Source organism: Hyperoodon ampullatus, assembly GCF_949752795.1.
Source record: "Hyperoodon ampullatus genome assembly, chromosome: 17".
Taxonomy (NCBI): domain Eukaryota; kingdom Metazoa; phylum Chordata; class Mammalia; order Artiodactyla; family Ziphiidae; genus Hyperoodon; species Hyperoodon ampullatus.
The window spans coordinates 44,419,746-44,439,829 of record NC_136930.1 but is presented as its reverse complement, the minus strand read 5'-3'; the positions used below and the strand labels follow the sequence as shown (position 1 = coordinate 44,439,829).

Genomic DNA, 20,084 nt, shown 5'->3' with positions numbered 1-20,084 from the left:
CTCAGTGAAATGTCCCCGCCACCATTCCTAATTGGAGCAACACCAGGGGAGGGCCTCAGCGGGAACGGTACCTCGCTTCATCCCTTCTTCCTTCATCTGCTTAGAAGGTGCTGGACCAAACTCCTCTTCCATGGGCCTGAACATCCGTTTCACAAGGACACTGCTGCTAGAAAAGATGAGGAGAAAGTGTCAATTAAGGAAGACACCCGGGGTGCCAACAAAAAGGTGTATGGATGTGCCAGTCCCTATCTTTTCCCTTTGTTTACGCCATCCCTTATCACAACTGGATCCACGCACCAACCTCCCGCCTCCCCCTCACAGGTCCCAAGTCTGCATGTGGGGCAGAACACACACGCCAGTATCTTTCATGCATGGCCCTGAGACATCCTCCTTGCTGCTGAACATGGATCCACCGAGGTGAGAGCTCTGGGTTTTACCCATTCCGTTCTGCACCTAACCTCCCTTCCTGCTCGGAAGACCAGGGCTGGGGATGTGGGCCTGAGCCCTGTGTTTGTGTGGTCTGCAAGTTACACAGCCCGTCCCACCTAGCTAGGGCCTGGGTGTCCTGCACTTTCTCGCCAGCCCCGAGGGCACAGCGTGACCTCTGGAAATGGCACGGGCCTGCCTCGCTGGTTCTAAGTTATGAGGTTGCCCTCGGTTCCTGCTGTTCCACAACTCCATCAGCTGGGAGCGGAGGAGACTGCGGTGGCTGAGGTGCCCTAGACCCGGCCCCTCCTTCCTCATGGGAGAGGGTTTCGGTTCCCCTTCCCGAGGGCCCACGGGTCCCCAGCTGGCCAGTTCTGGTGCATTTCCTCCCAAAGTCTCTGTCTTTCTGGGCACTCTAGGGAAGGGAGGGCTGTTCCAGAGGAAGGAAATTAGAAGAACAGATTGTCACTGAAGAGAAGTCATTGCCGCTGAGAGGCCACTCAAACTCATATGCTGAAACCCTAACCCCCAGGAGGATGGTATTCAGAGGTCCGGGCATTGAGAGGTAATTACGCCGTGAGGGTGGAGCCTCCATGATGGGAGTGTCTTTATAAGAAAGGGACACCCTCTCTCTTTCTGCCATGTGAGGACACAGCAAGAGGATGGTGATCTACAGGCCAGAAAAGGGTCCTCACCAGACACCGACCATACTGGCACCCTGATCTCAGACTTCCAGCCTCCAGAACTTGGAAAAATACATTTATGTTATTTAAGCCACCCAGTTTATGGTATTTTGTTATAGCAACCCAAGCTGACTAAAACACTGAGAAAATGCCTCTGCATGGAGTCTTACAGTCTTTTAAGCCCTCAAGAGAGCAGGTATAGGTTTTTAGAAAACTTTAATCTCTCTGGGGATTCCTGGAACCAGGCACATGAAGCAATGCCAGATAGGCAGTTCAGCAGAATTGTTAAGACATGAGATCTGGGTCCAGACTACCTTGGTTTAAACCCCTGCTTTGCAGACTCACAGACATAGAAAACAAACTTATGGTTACCAAAGGGGAAAGGGCGGGAGGGATAAATTAGGAGTTTGGGATTAAAATATACGCACTACTCTATATAATATAGATAACCAAAAAGAACCTACTGTATAGCACAAAGAACTATACTCAATATCTTATTGTAACAACCCACTGTAATAACCCATAACCTATAATGGAAAAGAATCTGAAAAATTATATGTATAACTGAATCACTTTGCTGTACACTTGAAACTAACACAACACAGTAAACCAACTATATTTCAATTTAAAAATTTAAAGATAAACCCCTGCTTTGCAATCTACTAGCTACGGAAACATGGACAAATTCTTCAACTGCCCTGAGCCAACAGCCTCTTTAAAAGGAGGCTGTTGAGAGGATTAAATGAATTCAACATAATGTAAATTCAAACTCACAAAGTTGCCTGATACATTGTACGTACTATAGAAGTGTTAGTTAGAGATGATGATGGTCATGATGATCATGATAATTAAAGTTGGAGAGATTTGAGGAAGAGAGATACGGGGAAGAGTACATAACGCAGACAATTTGAAAGAGCTCAGAGTTTCCATTTACTATCAGGTAGCAAACAGTCCAAACTACCACTTTGGCCCAATTTAAGGGCTAAAGTTGGAAAAGCTTCCTGCATCAGAGACTGACATTATATCAATCCCAAGCTTCCAAAATAATATAAAACCCTGCTCTGGGGCTTCCCTGGTGGTGCAGTGGTTGAGAGTCCGCCTGCCGATGCAGGGGATGCGGGTTCGTGCCCCGGTCTGGGAGGATCCCACATGCCGTGGAGCGGCTGGGTCCGTGAGCCATGGCCGCTGAGCCTGCGCATCCGGAGCCTGTGCTCCGCAATGGGAGAGGCCACAACAGTGAGAGGCCTGCGTACCGCAAAAAAAAAAAAAAACCAACCAAAAAAACCCTGCTCCAAAGCCAAGTCCCTATTAGCATCATTGTCATTAAGAAGTTCTTTTTATCAATTCTCAAGTGGAGCTAATGGTGGGGTCCAGTGGTAGAAAGAACACATGGTATAAAACTGTGGACAGTCCAAAAAGTACTTCTATTAATTCTAATAGTTTAAAGTATTAAACCAACAAGGCTTTAAATTACCATCTTCTACTCTAGGTGGTCCAAAATTATGTTTATTAGCCCTTAATAAGACCATGCTTTTCATCAAAGTGCTTTACATCTCCTTGGTCAATTAAGTCTCATGAACACACTGTGAGCCAGCAGGACAAGGACCAATCTTATCCCTATTTTGGTGATGACCAAACTAAGGCTCAGGGTGTTATGTGTCTTATGCAAGCAACGCAGCTAAAAAAGTGAAACAGGATGTTGAGAGAACCCAGCTCTGAGGAACAACCTCATGTTAAAGTACTCCATAAATCTGAGATGATGATGAGTGAGGGTATGAGAAATGATATTCAGAGTCAGCATTCTATTTTATTCCATAGTAAGTCAAATTATGGAAATAGCCAGAAGAAAAACTCAAACTCAAGTCCCAGCTGAAGGTGGTAATAAGTTTTTAGAGCACTGTTCCCTCTATCTTTCCCTCACTTTTCTTTAAAACCATAAAAGCGGGTCATATTGTTCTGTCATGTCTTGGAGCTGGACTGACCACGACCCTGGGAGCAGAAGATTAAAAATCTATTGACGTTGCTGTCGATGACCAGTAGGTTAATAATGGGTACATAGCCTGAAACATCACCAGACACTCTTTCATGCTGTGTTAGGGTTCCTAAACTAGGGATTTTCTTTCTCTCATCAAGAAAGATTTATTTACATTTTTCCAGGTCTGTTGACTTTTGAAAGCACCCTATTCTGAGCATGACAAACTTCACCATTAAAATAACATCTTGGATAAACCACATTTCTCTTGGGAGTTCAGAAATGTTTTTTCACACTTTCAAATCTATAAACCCAGTAGGAGTCAATAAGCTTGTGTGGTCTGAATTCAATGGTTTCATTTCTTTTCAAAGCAAGGTGAGAAAAGAAGGGCAGAAATGACTGCCCAATTGATAGAAAGAGTAAGGATTTCAGGTCTCCTAATGTCCTGTTCAATTACACTGGCTTGTACCACAAAAGGACAAGAACAAGGAAAAGGTGCTTTCTCTGACATCAATCTCTGTCCCGTAGGCACAACGTGTTAACGTGGAGGAACTCCAGGTCCAGCAACATATGAAATTGTTGCTTTGTGGGGTCAGTCTCAGGGAAAGCAAGTCCCTGAGGTGTAAACAAAGGATGGCTAAGTTTCATCAGAAGAAAAACTGGGAAGGTGTTTGGATCTGAAGCCTGTCTCTGGACATACTTGGCAATGTTGAGCCCTACCTGTCAGGCTGAACCACACTAGGCATCAGTACCTAGGTGAGGAGGTACCAAAATAAAGCACAGAAAGGAGGTGCAGGCACCATGGAGACATAGTTTGTCTAGTTCACAACTCTGCTTACAGCCTGTGTAGGCTGATGACCACGTCTGCCCTAAATAAATGAACGTCCCTACCCTTTGTCAGCCTCAGAAAAGAGGAGGTGCTCATATGTTCAAGTCCTCACAAAGTCTTTCACATTATGGAGTAGAATCTCAATTAGTTTATTTTCAACAATAAATCACTCTGGGGAAGAACCTATCATCTCCAAATGACTTTAATCAATGCTAGTTCAGGGTCTTGATAGAATTCATCTGACACACTCAGTAAACACAAACCAAAATCAACAAACAAACCCCACATATGTTTAGTAACAATTATGGTAGTTAAGAGCTTACAATTGAAAGTAGTAAATAACTAGGTCAGTAGGCCCCAGAAGGATCATTTTAAGAGGAAATACAGATATTTCTGTTTCTGGCTAACATGTTGTATCTTGTGGCAAACCAAGCAATGTTCCAGCCAAGAACAATGTAAGTAACTGTAAATACATATATATATATATATATTTATTTATTTATTTTATCTTATTGAAGGTATTGGACACTACTGTTGAGTCAGCCAGAACCTGAGAGCTGAGATCTCAGAGGAGAAAAATGCGAGAGGTGAGCTGATAGTCAGTGGGCCACTTTCCTCTCGAAGCATTTGCCATTTCTCAGCTGGGAGTAGAGGATGGTGATCTCAGCAGAGGCACCTACTTAAGGGCAAAGAAGTCTGCACAGCTTTTGGCAATCTTATGGTGTTAGAGAAACAGAAATTGGTGTTTAGGGCTGCAAAGGTATTCAGGACTAATAGGAAAACTTCTAGAGAGTAGAGAAGCACAGAGAAGTAAGCCAGACACTGCAGTATTCCTTCCCAGGTATTTACCAAGTTTTTAAGCTGCACAGGATAAAAGAGTAAGAAGTTAAGCAGAAAGCCCTTGAAACTCATAGAGGAGGCTTGGGTAGTCTCCCCATGCTAAGGAGACAAAAATTGAACTTCAAGCTCCATGAAGGAAAAAGACCCATAGAAAGTCCCTCAAAGGTACAATCTAGGAGTTAGGATGAATTAGAGGTCATCTGAGGTTAAAATAAACTGCAACCCAGCTTTGGGTCAGTTCTGTCCCTGACTCAGTTATGGTGATCTGTTAACTAGGGCTACATACCATAGGATAGGGAAAACCTTCATAAGGAAAAATACGGTCATCCAGAGCCTCCATAATTTTTATGTATATTGTTATACATAAAAAATACAAAAAATGTATTTTTATGTATATACATAATTTTTATGTATATTGTTCATCATTTGATAATCATTGTTCAATGATTATCAAATATTAAACAGGACCAAGGGAAAAACATACAATAGAAACAGACCCAGATAACATACTTATAGCACAGTTATTATTATGTTCATGAAAATAAATGACAAGACATTTAGAATTGAAGTTTATAAAAATAAAACAATTAAGTATAAGTCCTAGAACTAAAAAGTGCAATAATTGAAATTAATAACTCAATAGATGGGTTTAGTATATTGGACCTAGCAGAAGAGAGGATTTGAGAGTTAGGTCAGTAGAAAATATCCAGGCTGGAGCATGGTGAGTAAAGAAGATGGACAGTTTAGAAAAGAACATAAAAAACATAGGGAGAGAATAAAAAACTCTAATACACATTTAGAGTCTCAAAGGACTGGGGAGAGAACAGGGAAGAGCACTATTTGAAGAGATAACAGCCAAGAATGTTCCAAAACTGATGAAAGACATCAACCCACAGATTCAATGAGTGGTATAAAATACCAAGCAGGGGGAAAAAGAAAGTACAAAGAAAACCCACAGGTAGAAACATCATAAAAAATTTGAAAACCTGAGAGAAAGAGAAAAATTTTAAAGCAGTCTTTCCCAAATGAAAGAAAAAAGAAAGGGAGGGAGGAAGGAAGGATGGAAGGAAGGAAGGAAGGGAAGAAAGAAAAGATTACATTTTAAATAACAACAATAAGACAGCTGACTTCTCAACAAAAAATGATGGAAACCAAAACTGAAAGAAAGTAACTGCCAACCTGGAATTTGATACCTAACAGAAATACCCTAGAAAAATGATTACAAAATAAAAACATTTACAAATAAACAAATATGAAAGAATTCTTTGCCAAAAGTTCCACAACAAAAGAATTATTAAACAGAATTCTTCTGGCAATAGGAAAAGGATCCCATGTATAACAATCACTCTGCTATACACCAGGAACTAACACACATTGTAAATCAACTATACTTCAATTAAAAAAAAAAAAATAGGAAAAGGATCCCAAAGAGAAATAAAGGAAGGAATGAACAGCAACAGAGAGGGCAAATGTAGGTTAAATTTATAAAAGGAGGCAAAGCTTAGTTCTAAGAGTCTTTAGTTCATATCTTCTAATTTGCAAAATGGCTAACTAGTATACAAGCAAGAATAACTGGTACTAATGTAAGAAACTGATAAAAATCTGCTACTCTGAGGGATGGTAAACATGATTTTCATTTCCTTAAATATTTTCTAAAAATCTTCCCTGTATATCTGATGCAGATTTGAGTATTACTGGGTGGATTTTTTAACTGCAATATCTAACAGTAAAAATAAAAATACATCAATTGAAAAGGGGGTGGGCCTGGAAATTCCCCAGTGGCCTAGTGGTTAAAACAGTGCTTTCACTGCTGTGGGCCTGGGTTCAATCCCTAGTAAGGGAACTAAGATCCCACATGCTGAGCAGTGTGGCCAAAAAAAAAAAAAAAAAGAAAGAAAAGGGGGTGGGCTTCTTACAAGTGCATGTGAACCAATAATTATCTTGAAATAAAAGGTTTGATTAAAAACAGACATGAGGATGCCCAAATGTGCCAAGAATCCCTGTGCCCCAAATGCAGTGCAAAAGCCACAGAGCTGCTAGACTTGAGGGGACCTCACTATAGACTGGAACGGGGGACACCTCTGTGGGGACCAGTGTGGACAGAGGATTAAGGCAAGAATGGTTTTCCAGGAACTAGAGGTCATGGAGATGGATACCAGGTCCCCAGAAATAATGGAAATAGAATTTCTCATCGTGCATAATATTTGCATATCAATTTAAATACTATTTCAGGGAGCGTAAGACCCTTCCCTCTTCCCCATAAGAGCCATTCATGAATCCCCGGTTAAGGGCTCAGCTCTATAGAAAATTCTTTTTGTCCGGTTTTTCTTTCCGTTTTTCTTCATCTTCCTCTCTTCCATTTCTCAATGAAGTATCATTTATTTAGGGCCTGAAAAGGAACCTTGGCAATAATAATAGCTCTGTTTTTTTGAAAGCATCTTCCATGCATTTTACGTATTAATGCTTCTAATAATTCTAGCAGGTAGGTATTAATATTTGCTATTTTTATTTATTTTTATTTTTTTAATTTATTTATTTTTTTTTTTGTGCTGTACGCGGGCCTCTCACTGTTGTGGCCTCTCCCGTTGCGAAGCACAGGCTCCGGACACGCAGGCTCAGCAGCCATGGCTCACGGGCCCAGCCGTTCTGCGGCATATGGGATCTTCCCAGACCGGGGCACGAACCCGCATCCCCTGCATCGGCAGGCGGACTCTCAACCACTGTGCCACCAGGGAAGCCCAATATTTGCTATTTTTAGATGAGGGAACTGAGGCCCCAAAAGGTTGTTATCTTAAGTTACACAGCTTGTAAGATCAATGCAAGACACAAATCATGGCTGACTGGCTCTAGAGCAGTGGTTCTCAAACATTGCCGTGCATTAGAATCACCTGGGGACTTTAAAAAGGTCTCCATGCCTGAGCTGCACCCATCTGCCAATTAAGTCAAAATCCCTGGAGACGGTCCCTGTATGTGAGTATTTTTTTTAACTCCCCAGCTTGATTCCGATATGCAGCGAGAGACCTGCTGCTCAGAGATGGTGTCCAAAAGCCTCTGTATCTGTTGTAGCCCCTGCCTAGGAAACAAGCCTGCATGGGGTCTGTGATCCCCGAATTCAGCACCAGAAGTCACCCCAAATACTTATCACTAGACAGGGAGGCAGGAGCAAATAGGTGTTCCTCTTTTTGTTTAGTTTAGGTACTTAGCTGACGATGGCTCCCCAGCCCACCTCATCTAAATTTTCTCTAGTTTCTCTCTTTAATTGCGCTCAGGTTTGCTGGCACTTCAGGCCAAAAAGCTCTCCTCCTCGTGAACAAGTCCGTGTCTGGCCACCACTCTGGCTTTGGAGTAGTTGGGAGAGGGCCCTGGTGCACCTGGGCAGGCTGTGTCCTCCAGCTGGTGGCTGCCTGAATGACGCTCTCCAACACTCAGTTAGATGCTTTAATACTAACTGATTTATGCCTGGCAGGGAGAGAGAAGAACTGGCCAGACAGTTCTGATCTGTTGAAGGCTAAGCGAATGCCCATGAAGGTGGTTCTCCCCAGGGCTCGGTGAACTGACCCCCTCTGCCAGGTACACTCTCCTAGGCTTGTCACAACCTGGGTCCGAAAATCCAAACAGTGTGCCTTTGTCAAGGCCAGAGAGCCATCACAATGAGGGCCTGTCTCTGGATGATTCCTTGGCAGCCACAGATCAAGAATTACGAGGGTTAGGTGATGGGGCGTGATGGCTAAAGGCAGGCGATGGGAGTGCAGCTAGACCCAGGTTCAAATCCTGCCTCTAGCACCACCAGCTGTGTGGCTTAGAAGTTTCCTGATCTTTTGAAGTTTCAGTTTCCTCATTATAAAGTGGAAGTAAGTATAGCATCTTCCCTATGGGAATTTTGGAAGAATCCAATAAAATAATCCATATAAAGCACTTAGGACAGTGCCTAGCCAAGGTATCCAGTGAATGCTGATTACCACTTTTACATGTAACGAGCCAAGTACCTACTATGTGTTAACACTGGGCTCCAAGGCCGCCCATATTGCGCAATCGAACTCTAATTAGAAGATGGTTAAAAGTAAGAGCCTTGGGCCTCAGGCCTTATGATTCTGCAATAAAAGAGGGGAATTGTTACAGAGAGGCCAGGCCCAAAGAGGTAAAAGTAGGTCAATTAGCCACCTAAATGTTGCCGACGTGCAAGGCGGGACAGGCTGAGGCAGATTCACAAGCGCAGCCTGCACGTGCAGGAGCATTTAGGTCCCAGGCTTTTCTTATTCATAACACTCAGTTCTCTCACAAGAGATCTTACAGATCGTCTTATACAAAATCCCCATTTTACGATGGAGGACACGGAAGCCCAGAGGTCAGGGAGGTGGCCCCAGGCTTCACACTGGTGAGCGGGGCGGCCGGGAGTAGAACGCGGGCTTCCTCAGCTCAGGGTCAACATTCTTTCCATGACGCCACCCTGACCTTTGTAAACTATGGGAACAACAGATTACAACTGCTCGTGCTAAGCGTTTCTGTTCATTCCCCCCACTGGAATATATTACCTCTGTACCAAGACAAAAAGAACAATCGAATTATGTATTTAGAAAATTTGGAACTCAGAATTTAGAGGTCAAATCCTGGACAAGGTTCTGCTCCGAACCAACCAGGGAATTATTAGGCTCTTTTGAGATTCTCTGTCCCTTAGAGGGTGGCACACTTTTTCTGTAAAGTAAATATTTAGGCTTTCCAGGCTAGATGGACGGTCTCTGCTGCAACTACAGCTGCGTCTCTGTACTCAGCTCTGCTGTGGTAGCACCAAGAGAGCCAGAGACAAGACACGAAGGCATTAAGGCAGCTGTATTCCAATTAAGCTTCATTTATGGGCACTTGAGTCTCATAACTTTCAAGTGTCATGCAATATTATTCTTCTTTGGGATTTTTTCAAGCATTTAAAAATGTTTGCAGACAGTACAAAAAGTATTGGGCCTTGACTTGGCCCTTAGGCTATAGTTCCCTGAGCTCTGCTCTAGGAAATGAGCTCAAGAATATCTGCTCCACTTACTTCACTTTGAAATGTTTTCAAGTAAATATGTTCATTGCATAGGGAAGAATAGGGAAGCCCTGGTTTGACTATAGTTTGAAAAACCAGTGATCTAGAGAGTTTAGTTATACACATGTAATTAATACAAACCAAGACTTTAGTTGTATATAAGTAATGTTATGTAGATGAAAGATGAACGTAGTTCTAGATTGCTTTAAGAGAAAGACAGCATCCAGGTCATAAGAAGAAATTATCCCAATATAATCTCCAACTCATGTGGTTCAGAACATATGTATTTCTGAGAGCCAGGTTTAAGGAGACTATTAACAAATCTGGTGGTACCCCCTGGAGGGGGAATTAAGATGTTGAGAGGTAAAACTATGTTTGAATGAGGAGGAAAGGTTGAGACTTATCCAGAGAGCAGAAATAGAGCTAATGGGTCAAAAGAAGACAGACATCGGTTCAACAGACAAACTTCCTGGAGCTGGAACTGGCCAACAGTATCATGAGCTATCTCATACAGTGAGAATATTCAGAATATTCCCATCACTGGGAACATTCAAGTAGAAGCTGGCTGACCACCTTTCAAGGATGCAGTATATTGTGCTACATTGCCTAGAAGACAGGGTCAGCTAAATGACCTTGAAGGTTCCTTTTGGGCTCTAAAATTCTAGGATTCTATACAATGAGTTAATGAATAGAAAAGCACTATGCAGAGAGTTGATGTGCAAGACACTGGGAGCCTTCAGTGCCCCTATGTAAACCCTCTCGTCCCTACAGTCCTAAGGACAGTGACAAGGTTCTCAGCCTGCCCAGCTCCCATCCAAACGAGTCTCACCACTGGCCCACACAGCTCACTCCCCAGAGTGAGGGCTTCAGGAGGCATGTGGTAGGGGGGCCCCAGGTAGCACTAAAAGTAGGACAGGCTGTGTCCTTGGCTCCTGCCTCAAGCTCAGCTTGATGTTGTATTGGGGCCAAAGATTTCAGTAATTGGATTATCAGTGAAAGGGTGGAATCAAAGAGATGTATCACCTCAAAAAAACAGCTAGTTCTTCAAAGGCAGATCATAGGAAGGAGAAAGGGGTAAAGAGAAACCTGGAAGGAGAATGGTATTCCCCAGCCTTCTTCCAGACAATCCCCAGAGTCAAGCCTTTCCTAGCTCTGAGTCTGGAGGCTGAGCAGACATTGTCACTCCCTGCCCCATTACCCTGTGCTTGGAAACCCATTTCTACTGACATGATCTGACTTTGGGTGCTTGAGTGAAAAGACCGAGTGCCTTACCCTTCTCGTTCATCGTCCGTGTTGTAATACACCTGTGGAACAAAACAACAGGCTTACTGTAGGTTGGACACAAGAAATGGAAATATATTACATGATGCACAGACTTTCCTAAGGCATTACACTGTCTCAAAAAAGACAAAAGACAAATCTGTTTAATGATGCTGCACATGTGTGTCTGAGGAAATACAAATTTAACCTCTTCAGTCTCCCTAGGGTTAATTCTTAGATTTTAATGAACTAAAATTGGAAATCAGATTACCTATAGCCCTAAGCCAAATCTTGCTTTTGACATTAAGGAAATATTTTAGCAAGATCTAAAAATCATTGTTTACAAAGGCCTTGAAGCAGGGCCTGTGAGTAACCAACCCCATCCAGTCCACAGGAGAGCTGACTCCAGATAGAGTGCTTTGGAGAAAAGAGGGGAACAAGAAGTCCCCACGGCAGTAACCCCGGGCCTCTGTTTTTTTCCCCAAAGGGACCTGGGTTACCCTGGCATCCCAAGGCCACAAAAATCTAGGAGTCAACTACCCTCAGGCCAGGAAAGGTCATTTAGCTCTAGGAGGTGTTCTGGCCAGAAGGAAAAGAAACTTCTTTCGGTGGTCAGCATGGCAGCAGGCAGAATCAGATTTAAAGACATTATGAAGCATCCTTATTTTATGCAACTCTGGAAACCCAGAGGGGATCTGCTGTGTATGTTAAGTCCTCTTCATCCAATTATTTATGACAATTAATTGTGGGCCTTTTGTGAGCTTTAACTATGTGCTGCAGGACCATTTCCATTTGGGTGAAGAATGAAACTCAAGTTAGTATCCAACATTCACACATTAACTTCAAAAGTCACCTCTGGTTCTAGTCCATTTCTTCACTGTCCCTGCTGAAGCCACCTGGGAGAGAAACAGCTGTGTCTAGACTGACACTCTCCGTGGAAACTTTCTCAAAGGCCCGTGGCAGTTCCTGGGAGGCTGCCAAAGCCACACTTAGTTATATAACAAAGCTGGTTACCTGGAACTCTTTGGGAATGAGTCATTCTAGTCATTAGCTCGGATTTCCACAGGGAACTTTTTCCTCTTACACTTTTTAATGTCTGTGGTTGTATTGTATACTTTGTTTCTTCTTAAGCAGAGAGCAATGAAGGTAACACATTTCCTCCCCAGATCCCAAGTTTCAGTGTGGCATCAGAGCACTGGGATGTGCTAGTAATGGGACTGTCTATTTAGATGCATATAGAGTGACCCACATAAGCAAGGGAGCCTGAGCCATAGCACTGGACACACAACTGGATTTGGAGGAAAAGTTCCTGATGTTGGCTTATCTTTTGCTGGTTTCTTTAAACGTGGCATAACACATCCACCCTGCTGCACCACCCTGGTAGGGTAATGGACAGCTCTCTGCAAAGGTGACTGGTGACCCAAAGCTGGAAGCAGCCTTCTCTTAAGTGTCCTCCTGGCCTCCTGAGCAGCCTCTGCTGCACCGTCCCTATCACCTCCTTGCACTGTCACTTCTCCTCCTTGCACGTAATGACCCACTGTTTCTTCCTGGTTGGCTGTAGGGCTTATTGCACGAATTTAATGTTTAGACAGTGTTTCTCAAACTTTAGAGTGCATAAAAACTATCTGGAGAACTTCTCATAAATGCAAATTCCCAGAGTCCCCCTTCAGAGATTTCAATTTGAAAGGCCTGGAATGGAACTTGGGAACCTGCATGCTTATCAAGAACGCCTATGATCTGGGGGGTTGAGGGTTTACAAGCCACAAGTGGGGAAACGGTTCTTGAGGGTGTGAGGGAGGCATGATGTCCTCCCTGTGTTCAGGTGTGTTGAGGGAGGCTCATACCCGCCAAGTACATGTTATCCAGTGGGATGATGCCCCTGCCTCCCACAATTTCTCCCAAGCTCCCCTTGTCACTTCTTTTTAAAGGCATTCCCAACAGAAGCCACAGGGCGTATCAGGACTTCAGTGTGAGGAGAGGGAGACTGAAAATCTCCACAGTGCCTGCACATTGGGTTCATGCCCTCATATGAGGTTTTGATAACCATCTGGTGAATGTACCAACCCACAAGTGAGTCAGTGAGATAATGAGGGAGCGGGGGACATGTGGGCTGATAGTGAAAAGCCTGCTCCCCAGGCCACGCGACCATAGCTGAGGTGCCTTCAGCGTGGCTCGGAGTGCTCACCGACCATGCAAGCTAAACAGCTGCTTGCTCCGCAGTTGTGCAGGGCCGCCACGTGGCTCATTTTACCAGGCTCACGCCTGCAGTGGGGACCACGGGCCTTCCTCCCCTACCCGCCCCTGCTCCCTTATGGTAAAACTGGCCCAGCTTTTGATCTGCCACAGCTAGCTCTCATTTTGCCCGTCAAAGTCAGCCGAGCCCCGTCCCACACCCACTTCTCACGCCACGGCACTGCCCTCTTCCCTCTTGCCTCTGGACCCATCTCCCAAGGCTCCCAGCTTTTCTAAGAAAAGGCAGCCGTTAAAGTTCCAGCCAGCTACACAGCAGGTGCTCCTTTCCTTGGGCCAAGCAAGTTGATCAACCACAGGACATTCACGCATTGTTCCAGGGCACAGAAGAGTGTGTTCCTTTGTTGCCTGGAGCCCAGGCAGGCTCCCTAACTGAGCCCCTTAACTCTGACTCCAAGGCCACAGGGGAAGCCTGAGGCTCCTCAAGAACAGCCCCAGACAGCAGGACTTAACTTCACAAGGCCACAGGGGACGCTGATTGGGCAGCTTTGCAAATTGCTGCAACCAACCAAGGGTAAAGGCTACACTTTCCTTCTGATTCAGCCACAGGCTAGGAGCCCAGCTCAGGACACGGAGGGAGCAAGTGAGGCCAGAGGACTGACAGTCACGAGCAGTCAGATTTGGTCACTTTTCCTCTTAGGATTCATTTACAGCTTTGTGTATTTCAGAGAAATCTTGCCAAGAGAACAGGTCAGGCTGTCAGTTTTGACACCGGGCTGAAGCCAGAATCACAACAGTAAATAATAAGAGCAATTTAACTCCATTTTCCCCTCTCTCCTGGAAGGTGTGGATACCTAGCTTCAAAAACTCCCATGTATTTACAAAGACTGTAAATACACAAATCACCATCATGTTCTTGGGAATTAAAAAATAAGAATAAAAATAGGTGCTGGCTCTCATAGCTTAATAAATCATAATATTCTTTCTTTCTTCTTTGTGTCCTTTTCCTATCAAACAAGTAAGACAAGATGGGAGTGCTAAATTTTAGTGGAATGCACTCTAAGAAAAAACTATGGGTATTTTGTTGCCATGTTGTGTCAAAAACAGCAACTTTTTAAAAAAAAAAAAAACCCTGGTTGTACAACTGCTTTGTCTCATACACAAAATATTCTCCAGAAAGAGAAAGTTAAGCTGATAATGATTTCTGCTCCTAGACTAAGGTCAATTCTAATGAGTGTCTGAACACTTAGAATGGAAGAAAAACTGGAATGTGTCATTATGCACCTCTTTCTCAACAGACCTTTCCTCAGAGGACTCTGAGTTTAAAAGAAAACTAATCAATACAAGAGTCACTAAACCCAGTTGGTTTGGTGAAAGACAATTCTGGCTAATGCTGGGGAAGTAATTATCTCACACAATTTTAATTCATAACATAAAATAAATAATACTAAAGACATTAGAGAAAATCATCCATCTCATAGCCCTACTCATCAAGTATTACATTTTGTCTTGTTCAAATTCAGGTATATATTTGGAATCACAGTATAGATACAAATGGCTACTGTACTTTTTTCCCCTCTGAACATTCATAATGAGTTCCTACGTTGCTACATAGTTTTCATAATTATAATTTTAGTGGCCGCATAACATTTCATCAACTGGAGCTACCATAATGCGTTAATTATTGTATCTTTATATTATAATATTATTTCTATAATTTCACTTATAGATATACCTAGAAGACAGGAACTGTTTTTAAAAGGCTTGTCTACAATCTCATTTTTCTCTTGGTGTGAAATTATTTACCTATTCAATGGAAACTGTTAATTTACTAAGGGAAAAATTGTTGATAGAGTTTTATTTAATCAAAGAATTTTTCCTCTTGGGCAAGTTTCTAAAGTTGTGTGTGCAGTTCAATTTCCCACCATTAGATGGAGCTCCATCGCATCAGGTGGATCCCACATGACAAAACTAACAAAACAAAACTTTTCTTACAGGTTATCAGCCTTCTTACTTTCTTCCTCTTTCATTGCCTTGTCAACACTTCGAGATTATCAGCTCACTCTCACCTTCCCCTTAGTAAGTTGGTTTCCTCTCCTGAGACATTCCTGTCTATAAAATTCCATTTTCTGTAGGGAACAGCTGACTTTTTGTTGAATTCATGGGTTTTATGTTTAAGATCAACAGTGCCTGAAGTGATGCTGTCTTAAGGCTCTACCAGCCCAGTGAATGGATGGCAGGCGGATGTTAGCAGGGAGGCCATACCTGTCCTGTCCTCTGCAGGTTTGCAAAGTGAACATCGGGTATGAAGAGCACGGGCTGGGAGTGCAGATCAGGCATTGTCTTGAAGTAGGTGATGTCGCTCTTCTTCTGTAACGGTATCGCCGCCAACTTCCCATCAGAGGCTGGACACAATCACAAAACCCATAAGTGAGAGGGTTGTGAATGACTAAGAACTCTCACCTGTAAGATCTAATCTTAGCTAAAGTTCATGACTGTCTCCTATGAAGCTTCCCAAACGCCACAGATGTGAACACACTTTAAAAGCCTCCCATCACCAAACCAGCAGAAAGAGTGTGGATTTGGCATGAGCACTTCTGAGGGGGAGCTCCGGTCCCCTCTTGTCCTCCTGTCCCTCTCTGCGCCCTAGATTCCTTGTCTGGAGAAGGAGGATGTTGGTCTCCTTGACATTAGAAAATCCCTCCTAGTTCGAACTCGTGATCATGTGATTCTATTTACTTTTAACGGGGACAGTTCACCCCTTCTCCACTGCTAGGGAAAAGCAAGCCATCCCTTGCGTGTCCATATTTTACCTGCAACCCACTTCTTTTCACCCATTCCCCAGTGGACCTGGTCCAGACAAAGCCTACCCCTTCGCAGCCACACTCACAGTTGTTGCACTGGGCTTGGGAGGCCTGGCCTTTCCCCTTCTTCCTGTTCTGCTTCCTCTCTTCGTCTCGGATTTTTCTTTCTGCTCCCTGACAGGGAAAAACAAATGCAGGCAATGCTAGGCATGTTACCAGAGCAACTGTCTGCACACAAGCCACAGGGATAAGAAACAAAACGTGGGGATGAGAGCCAGGCAGCCCCGTTTCCATCCTCCGGCGAGGTCAGGCCCCCACTCTGAAGGCTGAGACTGCTCCTTAGTTTACAGTCCATTGTTGACCTCCAAGGGATCCCACTCTTCCCAGAGTTCCCCCGTTCCCTATTGCAGTGAAGCCGGTTAAGTAATTTTACTGATTATAATAAAATGTTGTAGGATGAAGCATTAGCTCATTAACATGATTCCTGGGCATGGAGGGGGGCATTAAAATTGAGTGCGAATTCCCTATAAAATTTTTCCTTTGCTCGTTGGTATGGAACTATAAAAAATCATTACAGTAGGGGAAATGAGGGAGGGCATAAGTAAAGTACACAGGATTTAAGATCATTTTGCACATACAAGTATGATCTGGGGTTTTGTGTTAATATGTTCCTATGCTCTTGGAGATGGTGCTCAGTTGACCGACGAGAACAGAGGCTGGTCTGTTTGCCTCCTGTTTGCTCCTCTGTTCCTTGTATTGTGACTTCTTCATTGGCTTCTCTCGCCAAATCCATCTGACTTAACCAGTTGACCGTCACCTTATGTCTCTTGCCTTCTTGGCCTTCCATGATTCTTTGAATATCTTCTCTTTCTGGTCAGCTTTGCTAACTCACTTTCCTCTTCTCACTCCCCAAGTACAGACATTCCAACACAGTTTCCTTTTCTTGTCTCTCTCTCCATTCTTATGACAGAAGAATTCATCTATACCCATATTTCCATGATGCCCTAGAAAGGTGACATCCAGGTACACACTCCCAGCCTAGACTCCTCCCCTAGATTTCAGATCTGCATTTACTGGTCCTGCCCTTTGTGGCAGCTATTTAAGGAATAGTAAAGTAAGGACTGGCCAGCAACCTCTACCCCTAGAAACTGCCCCCAAGTTATCACACACAAAAGAGATAGATTTGAGAGTATACAACTTACTCCTTCTGTTAAACACACACACAAGTCGATTAAAAAGCGAAGGACGAGGGGACTTCCCTGGTGGCATAGTGGTTAAGAATCCGCCTGCCAATGCAGGGGACACGGGTTCAAGCCCTGGTCAGGGAAGATCCCACATGCTTCAGAGCAAATAAGCCCATGCGCCACAACTACTGAGCCTGCGCTCTAGAGCCCGCGAGCCACAACTACTGAGCCCATGTGCCACAACTACTAAAGCCCACATGCCTAGAGCTTCTGCTCCGCAACAAGAGAAGCCACCACAATGAGAAGCCCACACACCACAATGAAGAGTAGCCCCCACTTGCCGCAACTAGAGAAAGCCCATGCGCAGCACTGAAGGCCCAACACAGCCAAAAATGAAAATAAATAAATAAATTTATTTTAAAAAGAGGCAAAGGACAAATTGGTGAAAATACTTGCAATAAAATATCATATAAAGTGTTAAATCATTAACATAAATAATGATTCAAATGAAAAAACAACTAATATACCAATAAAGAAATAGACAAGAGCCATGAAATAGGCAATTCACAGAAAAGGACACAAATGGTTTGAATTAAAACATTGAAATATAGAGTTTGCTTATCAAATTGGCTTTTTAAAAAAAGCTGATTCCCAATTCTGGCCAAAGTAAGGCCATGACACAACAGGGATGTATGGTCAATCAAGGTATCCATCATGGCTTTAGAGCTAATTCTTGAAGAATGAGTGATTACAGCTAACCCTGATGGGGCACTTCCTCTGTGGCAGGTGAGTTCTAAGAGCTTTACATAGGTAAGATTTGGATAGTTATAATAGTTTAATCAGATATTTTAAATACGCATTTTTATGCCAAAAAACTTCTTACTACCAAAAGGGAGTAATTATTTCACAGTGCTTCAAGTTTTGAATTGTCACTGATGTTTATAAACCACAGAAATTCATAGAAAGAGGGAGAAAAAATATAGAAGTATTTCATTTGCAAGTCTCTTCAAGATATACTAAGGTTTTGTAGTTTTTTGTCTAGATAACGTATAATATTTTCAGAAAATTAAGTGTTAAATGCACAAACATGACTGTTCAAATGGGTGTGAAATATAAGCAAAAGGCCCCTATTATTCATTTTTATTGTGTCCAAGTAAGACATTTTTCTCTGTATTTGAAAGTCTGTACAATATGGTATTTAATGTAAGTAGAAATATGGAAATTCACCTATATAAATTACAACTCACCAAAGACACACCCCAAGGTTTGTCAAGCAATTTTATTTTTAAATTGGTGTTTTATTTTGTACAATTGCTATGAGAAAAAGGCCTGAAATTAATATGTTTCAGGATTTATATATGTTCAATGTCAATTATTAGGAAATAAAGTCACCTGCTTATTATTTTACAGGTATTTTTTGATATGCCAAACCCAAAGGATGAACATAAAACATAGAGTAGCTCTCCATAGAGCCTAGTCCTAGTACCACATCTACGTAAGAAATTTCCTGCCCAGAAGGCTCAGCTATCAGCACACCAAAACAATTCTGATAGTATCCAAACTTAGGAGAGCCACAGTTCTCATATCTAAAATAAGGCTTTGACTTCACAATGACCCAGGGCAGCTTTGATACATTCAATTAACATAGAGAAAGCATTCTTGAACATGACCTTCCAAGAATTCCTTTCCTTCCTTTGATAATTTGTGACCCAAAGCTTCTAGAAAATAATCTTTTCACTCTCATTAAAGCACAAAAAAGTCTAGTTCTTCCAGAATACTATATTTTCTGCAAACAACAAATTTATCATTTGAAAATAATTTCCCCCACTTATATGTTCACTATGGAGTGTTAAATTTGAAAAAAACAATATGCCTGAGGATTTCCTGATTATATTGTGATCACTTTTGCCACCTTTTGAGAGGGGATGGCTATCTTTATTTTTTTATTTGACACTTAAATTGTTTCTCTTAAATTTATTTTAAGAATGTGGCCTTCAATAAAATGGATAACCTGGAAGAAATGGACAAATTCTTAGAAATGCACAACCTTCCGAGACTGAACCAGGAAGAAATAGAAAGTATGAACAGACCAATCACAAGCACTGAAATTGAAACTGTGATTAAAAATCTTCCAACAGGGCTTCCCTGGTGGCGCAGTGGTTGAGAGTCCGCCTGCTGATGCAGGGGACACGGGTTTGTGCCCCGGTCTGGGAAGGTCCCACATGCCGTGGAGCAGCTGGGCCCGTAAGCCATGGCCGCTGAGCCTGCGCGTCCGGAGCCTGGGCTCCGCAACGGGAGAGGCCACAACAGTGAGAGGCCCGCGTACCGCAAAAAAAAAAAAAAAAAAAAAAAAAATCTTCCAACAAAAAAAAGCCCAGGACCAGATGGCTTCGCAGGAGAATTCTATCAAACATTTAGAGAAGAGCTAACACCTATCCTTCTCAAACTCTTCCAAAATATAGCAGAGGGAGGAACACTCCCAAACTCATTCTACGAGGCCACCATCATGGTGATACCAAAACCAGACAAAGATGTCACAAAAAAGAAAACTACAGGCCAATATCACTGATGAACATAGATGCAAAAATCCTCAATAAAATACTAGCAAACAGAATCCAACAACACATTAAAAGGATCATACACTATGATCAAGTGGGGTTTATCCCAGGAGTGCAAGGATTCTTCAATATATGCAAATCAATCAACATGATACACCATATTAACAAATTGAAGGAGAAAAACCATATGATCATCTCAATAGATGCAGAGAAAGCTTTCAACAAAATTCAACACCCATTAATGATAAAAACCCTCCAGAAAGTAGGCATAGAGGGAACTTTCCTCAACATAATAAAGGCCATATATGACAAACCCAC

The 20,084-nt window shown here is 42.8% G+C and overlaps 1 protein-coding gene across 1 annotated transcript in view; it reads right to left on the bottom strand.

Moving 5' to 3' along the window:
* Nucleotides 1–20,084, bottom strand: part of GRHL2 (grainyhead like transcription factor 2) — a gene marked incomplete at both ends in the record, with an annotated part of 116,207 nt that overhangs the window by 13,196 nt on the left and 82,927 nt on the right. The window contains 4 exons of the mRNA XM_079722760.1: nt 72–166; nt 11,043–11,074; nt 15,486–15,625; nt 16,111–16,198. Coding sequence (XP_079578886.1) covers nt 72–166; nt 11,043–11,074; nt 15,486–15,625; nt 16,111–16,198 — 355 coding nt within the window. The remainder of the gene's footprint in view (nt 1–71; nt 167–11,042; nt 11,075–15,485; nt 15,626–16,110; nt 16,199–20,084) is intronic.